Consider the following 6963-nt stretch of genomic DNA (forward strand, 5'->3'; position numbering starts at 1 on the left):
ATCTTTCTGTGGATTTCCTGGTCTTTTTTCTCCCCCGCAGCTAAGTACTTCCTAACAAACAGGCATTCCTCACATGTATTAAAGCTTTCAAACAGTCGAAAATCATGCACACGGAGTGACTCAAACATAACATTCAAGCACGCCGAAGATACTCGGAAAACACCTGAGCATGCGCGTAAATCTTGAGTAACGAGTATGCTCGCTCATCACTAGAGGTAAATAATTTTTGGGAAACTGAAGAGCAGGTAACTGAAGAGTTGGTGGAAAATCACCTATAAACATATAAAGATCTTGGCTGTAACATGTCCTTAAAGATTAATTTCTTAAATTCGCATCTAGACTTTGAACCACCAAACTGCGGAGCAATGAGGGACAAGCACAGTGAGAGATTTCACCAAGGTATTGCGTTTATGGAGAAAAGATATCAAGGAAATTGGAATCCATCAATGCTTGCAAGTTACTGTTGGACAATTGTAAGAAATGATCCGATGCAGGACTACAAGAGACAAGCGAAAAAGTTGTCACTGAATGAGGACCAAATTTTGTAGTGCAATTTCTGTAACTGTCTATATTTCCCAATAGGGTTTAAACAGGTTTTAGTTATTTGAATTGTTGCTACGTTTCCTCTAAATAAATATCAGAAAATTGGCATAACAAAATATTCAGAATCTTTATATTTGCAAAATTAATGTTTCAAAGTATTGAAACTTTTATCATTAATTATATGTAGCAGTAAAAGGAAAACGCTTTGATATCATAGAAACAAGTCATTAAAATCATTAAGAAATGGCTCATTTCATAACTGAACTTGACAACTTTTGAAAATATGTAGAACAGTTATACATGATCAGAAAAGTCCTTGAGCTCGTCGGGTGGAAGGTTCTTCAGCTGCTCACTTGTGCAGCCTCTGTGCAGATACCGGTAACTTCCTCTCCTGCTTTGCTCAGTTAGATAAGTGTGGGGCTGGAGGAGAGCGCAGTTCTCTCAGTGATCAGGAAGGACACTGTCTCAGCGTTCTCCTCTGTCACAGGAAGCTGCCACCAGTCTGTAAGACGCACTCACTTATTAGCAAGATTTTTTCTTGCTAAAAGTGTGTCTTTACAAGTAAAACATTTTCCACATTAAGAATATAAAAAAGCTTCTCCTCTGAGTGATTGCTCTGGTGACTAAGAAGAGATGATTTCTTGACAAAACATTTCCCGCATTCTGAACATCTAAAAGGCTTCTCCCCTGTGTGAGTTCTTTGGTGCTTAACAAAATTTCATTTCTTTGTAAAACATTTCCGACATTCTGATCATGAAAATGGCTTATACCCTGTGTGAGTTCTCTGATGTTTGATAAGGCTTGATTTCTCTGTAAAACATTTTTCACATTCTGAACATGAAAATGGTTTCTCCCCTGTGTGAATTCTCCGGTGACAAAGTAAAGATGATTTCTTCACAACACATTTCCCACATTCTGAACATGAAAATGGCTTCACCCCTGTGTGAGTTCTTTGATGTGTAAAAAGAGTTGATTTCCTCATAAAACATTTTCCACATTCTGAACAGAAAAAGGGCTTTTCCCCTGTGTGAGTTCTCTGATGTTTGATAAGACTTGATTTCTCTGTAAAATATTTCCCACATTCTGAACATGAAAATGGTTCCTCCCCTGTGTGAGTTCTCTGATGTTTGATAAGACTTGATTTCTGTGTAAAACATTTTCCACATTCTGAACATGAAAATGGTTTCTCCCCTGTGTGAGTTCTCCAGTGACAAAGTAAAGATGATTTGTTCACAAAACATTTCCCACATTCTGAACAAGAAAATGGCTTCACCCCTGTGTGAGTTCTTTGATGTGTAAAAAGAGTTGATTTCCTCTTAAAACATTTTCCACATTCTGAACAGGAAAAAGGCTTTTCCCCTGTGTGGGTTCTCTGATGCCTAACAAATTGTGATTTCTGGTTAAAACATTTTCCACATTCTGAGCAGAAAAAAGGCTTCTCCCCTGTGTGGGTTCTCTGGTGTATAACAAAATCGGATTTCTGGCTAAAACATTTCCCACATTCTAAACATGAAAATGGCTTCTCCCCTGTGTGAGTTCTTTGGTGCATAACAAAACTTGATTTCTGTGTAAAACATTTTCCACATTCTGAACATGAAAATGGTTTCTCCCCTGTGTGCGTCCGAAGATGTTTAACAAGAGATGATTTCTCTGTAAAACATTTCACACATTCTGAACATGAAAATGGCTTCTCCCCTGTGTGAGTTCTCTGGTGACTAACAAAAACTGATTTCTGGATAAAACATTTTCCACACTTGGAACAAAAAAATCTATTCTCTGTTGTGTAAATGCTTTGATGTTTAAGAAAAGACTTTTCGAGGGAAAAACTATTTCCATATTCTGAATGTGAAAATGGCTTCTTTGCTTTAGGAGCAGTTCGTTTTTTAATGCTTATTTTGTGACTTTGATTTTTCTTAGTAGTCGGTAATGAATCAGAAGACAGGACCTGTTTCATAGGATCAGATGACAGATCTTTGTTGTGAAGGGATGATGGTATATCTGGAGTAATGGCATTCACTTCAATTGTATCTTGTGTGATCTCAAGATCATGTGATTTAAAAATTGAAGATGTCAGCTGTCCCTCTGATCTCCTGGTACTGTTATCTGCCAAGAAGAAAACCAATCATTATTTTTGAATAAAATATCCTTGAAATGTATATTTTTGAACATTTCTACTTAAACTATCAGTAAAAATGGCAAGTTATGTAAAAATACTGAATTCTTCACCAAGAAAATGACAGTTCACAGTCTAATAGAAAACCTCATAGGATGAACCAGTAGAGTGTGGTGTCCAACTTTTTGTTCATTCTTCCCCCCCAAATATGGAATAAAAGGCCAACAAACAATGTTATGTAGGCAAAAATAATACCAATAAAAACTTCTACTCATCTCACAAAAAAAGCCCCCACTCAGGTCCATCATCTGTCAATGGAAAAACAGAGGTTTCCATATTATTAGTGGCTCAAAGATTCTTGAAAAGCAACATGGCTTCCATAAACCAATCCAGCAATATCCGCCCTCCTAAAGTCAGATCTCCCCCTCACTTCTGAGCCTTGCAGTGTGCCCAAACCACATTTAGCATCCATGTTTTTGGCATTACTATAGTGAGAAGAACCCACTTAATTTACGGTGTGTGTGTCTCCTGGAGCACAATCTGGGCACTATGTGTTGGGTAAAAAAATGGTATATTTGCAATTTTCACTCTCCATCATCCACTGCGTGCTAATTTCCGGAAAGTGCCTGTGGAATCAATAGTCACTACTCCTATAGATTAATTCACAGAGGGTTATAATTTCCAAAATGGAGTCACTTTATGTGGATTTCTATTGCTTTTATGACATTTTGTCATATTAGGGTTTCTGCAAATGGTGTGTCCCATCTCCTCTGGGACGCAGGTATTTCTGTCACCAGTCACCACCTTATTCATTTTACAGGCGGTGCTGGTGATGGAAGAGACATCAGAACCAGAAGCTCTGGGCGGCGCAGGCTCTGTCCAGCCACTAAGATTAGGGTTGCTTGGACCTGTAGTACCATCCAGTCTGGCAGTATGGGTGTGTGCTGTCCAGCTGGAGTAATCTACTCCCTGTTTCAGTCAATCGGAAAGCACCGCACCCTACTAAAGCTGGAAGCATATTGCCGGAAGCTGCCAGATACAGCCTTGTCCTCCTCTGGTTCAGTCTTCTGTGCTCAGCTCCCGGATTATGTATTTGGTTCCTGTTGTGACCTCAACACGTTTACCGACTACTCTTGTGTCTTCTGATTTTGTATTTTCTTTAACCTCCTGGTTCTGACCCGGCTACCTGACTATTCTTCTTCTAATCTCACACCACAGAACAGCAGGTAACACCGTGGCCCAAGCCTAGGGGTCTCTGTGTAAGTCCAGATCCATGTAGAGGGGTTAAAGGATCAGGGTTAAGGCAATACTTGAGATCTGGAAAACAGGGTAGATAGCGCCAAGATTGTTCGTGGTGGCCCCAATTCATTGTGTCTGCAACTTATTCCAGCAAGATCTGCATTCAAATAGCTAAATGTCGCTCCTTCCCTTCTTAACTTGCCATGTGCCCAGACAGTAGTGTACAACTGTATACAGGGTATTGTTGGATTCAAGAGAAGTTGGAAAATAATTTGTAAGGACCATTTGTTTCTTATTAACTTTGGAATTCTTCACAAAGGATATCACCACAAAGTGACACACGTCAGATTTGAAGAATAGGACCTCATAAGGCTGTCTACAGAAAGTGGTTAAATAGTATTTTGGGCACTAACTACTTTAGTCAAAAACTGTGACTATAGACAATAACACATCTACTGAAATGATCAAACTCAACAGTCTCCATCAGTAAGTAGTGAGTAACTAGTGGTGAAACCTCTCTGTTGTAATTAGAGTATGGGGCTTGGGGGCTCTTGGCATTCTAAATGATCATAAGGGACAATATTTTCTGTCAGATGAGTTTCAAGAAGAAATATTAGACATTCAAAGAGAACTTTTTATATTAGTAAAAACCTGGGAGTCTGAACTGAAACGTAAATTGGTGTGCATGCAAAATGTAAATGCAAATTCACATAAGGCCATTAGACAGAAAAAAACAAAGACAAAAGCACAATACACAAATACCCAAAAGTAAATCGATAAATTGCAAAGTGCATAAAAGTAATGATAAATAATAAAGGGTATTTAGTTAACATAAATTTTTATCAAAATAATGTAAAAGCCATCCCGCCACGTCATGGCAACCCTTATGGGACAGTCCTAACTCTAATATTAAAACATTACCATTTGTCAAGTGACACATATATGGATAAGGGCTGAGAGACTGAACCCTTAGTAGAAGCATGGACCCGAGAGGCAGAATGAACCTTCCAGCTCAGAAAAAGAGCGGCCACACCCTTATATGCATTAATAAACATTAGACTACAAAGAAAAAACCTGGGAGTCTTTTTACTCTTTAAAATGGCTTTTACATTATTTTGATCAAAATTTAAGTTAAATAATAAAGGGTATTTAGTTATCATTACTTTTATGCACTTTGCAATTTACTTGTGGGTATCTGTGTATTGTGCTTTTGTCTTTGTTTTTTTCTGTCTAATGGCCTTATGTGAACATGTATTTACATTTTGCATGCACACCAATTTACGTTTCAGTTCAGACTCCCAGGTTTTTTCGTTGTAGTCTAATAAGCATTAGTGCATATAAGGGTTAACTAAATACCCTTTATTATTTATCATTACTTTTATGCACTTTGCGATTTATCCATTTACTTTTGGGCATTTGTGTATTGTGCTTTTGTCTTTAACTTTTTATATTAGTGCAGAGCTGAGGTGTTTTAAATTTAGCTTAGAGATATATCATGGCACAGGTGTAATGTTTTTTATGTAGTTTATCGCAATCCTGTTTGAAGTTAGTCAGTTTTAAAAGAAATTGACAAGTCAGGATAAAGGGAAACTGCTGTAATTGTACAGAAATTCACACTGGGCCCTCACTGCACATTTAATGTTGTAGATCATAAAAGTGAAGTTTGGTCAGAAAGACTGGACCTGGTCTTGTATGAACCATATGAGCACATTCAGCAGCACAGAAGGGAGAGAAGGTAGATTCATCCAATAAGATATCAGGGATCTAGGAAGCCAACAGCATCATTACCCTCCGCTTTCTCTTACAGTCCCATCATAATATTTTATTCTAAGCCCAGAGGGTAGGTGGTACTTCCACCTTGTAAGATCTATTGAAAAGGGCTTTCAATGCCCAAAGTCATTTGAACAGTTTTGGGTGGAGGAGAATCTTGTGGTCCAGAGGCAAAATGGTGATCACACAATTATGATACAGACGGACAACACCGTTGATAAAGAAGCCACAGCCGGTGACTGAGAAGAATCTGTGAATTCTCCGCATTTAGTGGTCACTACTCACCTGGGTAGTCATATGTAGGAATCTCCTCTTTACACCACTCATCACCCCTCACATATGTCTCTGTAGTATTAATATGGATCAGATCTTCACCCTGAAACAAATATTTCAAAAGTCACAGAGAGATGGAGAAATCACATCTATGATCAGCTCTAATCGTGCCATCTCCACCGTTCTCAATACACAAGTATAAAACATATAATACTGGTTGATAAAACAAGACTGAGCACAAGACCTTCACAGCCGTCTACACATCATAGGGGAGATCTCATGACACCTTCTCTCCATCTACCTGATGATCCTGAGGAACATTGGGATCTTCTTGTTTACAGTCCTGTGGAAGAAGAGGACGGGGACATCTCTCTGGTGTTGTCCTCTTACTGGATAGATCTGGAGGAAACACATACAGGGACTGAATTCATTCTTTACATACAGATAATTAAAGGCCGTGTGTACTTAGTCCTGTCAGTTACCTGGTGATGTGAGGGGCTGGGGAACCTCCATCATGATGTCCTTGTACAGATCTTTGTGTCCGTCTAAATACTCCCACTCCTCCATGGAGAAATAGACAGCGGCATCCTGACACCTTATAGGAACCTGACACATACAATGATACAGTCATCCCCCCCATTCATTTCATAGTGTTACTGTATAATGTGCCAGCATTCCCAGCAGTGTCACCTCTCCAGTCAGCAGCTCAATCATCTTGTAGGTGAGTTCTAGGATCTTCTGGTCATTGATGTCATCATGTATCAGGGGGTGAGGTGGAGGCCCCGTGATTGGGCTCAGGGGTTTTTCCCATCCCTCAGACAAAGGGTCCTGACAGCGCTCACTAGAGGTCTTCTTCACTACTGTGTAATCCTGGTTATGGAGCGACACATTAATAAATATCACTATAGACATTTCCAGAGTCCTCACCTCTCCAGTTCTGTCCATCTGTTATTCCCATAGATATGAATGATGTAATGTGACGTCATCAGAATCCCTCACCTCTCCAGTAAGCCGGAAGAGGATCT

The 6963-nt window shown here is 39.2% G+C and overlaps 1 protein-coding gene across 1 annotated transcript; it reads right to left on the minus strand.

The window, feature by feature from the left end:
• Positions 1–223: 223 nt before the first annotated feature.
• LOC141191558 (uncharacterized) lies at positions 224–6926 on the minus strand. Its single transcript, XM_073661469.1, has 5 exons — positions 6629–6926; positions 6421–6544; positions 6240–6337; positions 5951–6041; positions 224–2646 (listed from the first exon to the last, which is right to left on the minus strand). Exons 1-5 carry the CDS (start codon positions 6881–6883, stop codon positions 1295–1297), a joined length of 1920 nt encoding a protein of 639 aa, XP_073517570.1. The 5' UTR covers positions 6884–6926; the 3' UTR covers positions 224–1294.
• Between the last annotated feature and the right edge of the window lie 37 nt (positions 6927–6963).

This window comes from Phyllobates terribilis, unplaced genomic scaffold (genome assembly GCF_046119375.1).
Source record: "Phyllobates terribilis strain yellow unplaced genomic scaffold, ASM4611937v1 Scaffold_47__1_contigs__length_9908305, whole genome shotgun sequence".
Lineage (NCBI taxonomy): Eukaryota > Metazoa > Chordata > Amphibia > Anura > Dendrobatidae > Phyllobates > Phyllobates terribilis.

Coding starts and splice junctions, on each gene's coding strand:
- LOC141191558 (XM_073661469.1), bottom strand. CDS start 6,883: ATGGACAGAACTGGAGAGGTGAGGACTCTGGAAATGTCTATAGTGATA. Junction 6,338..6,420: donor CCAGCCCCTCACATCACCAG/GTAACTGACAGG, acceptor TGTTTCCTCCAG/ATCTATCCAGTAAGAGGACA. Junction 6,042..6,239: donor ATGTTCCTCAGGATCATCAG/GTAGATGGAGAG, acceptor TATTTGTTTCAG/GGTGAAGATCTGATCCATAT.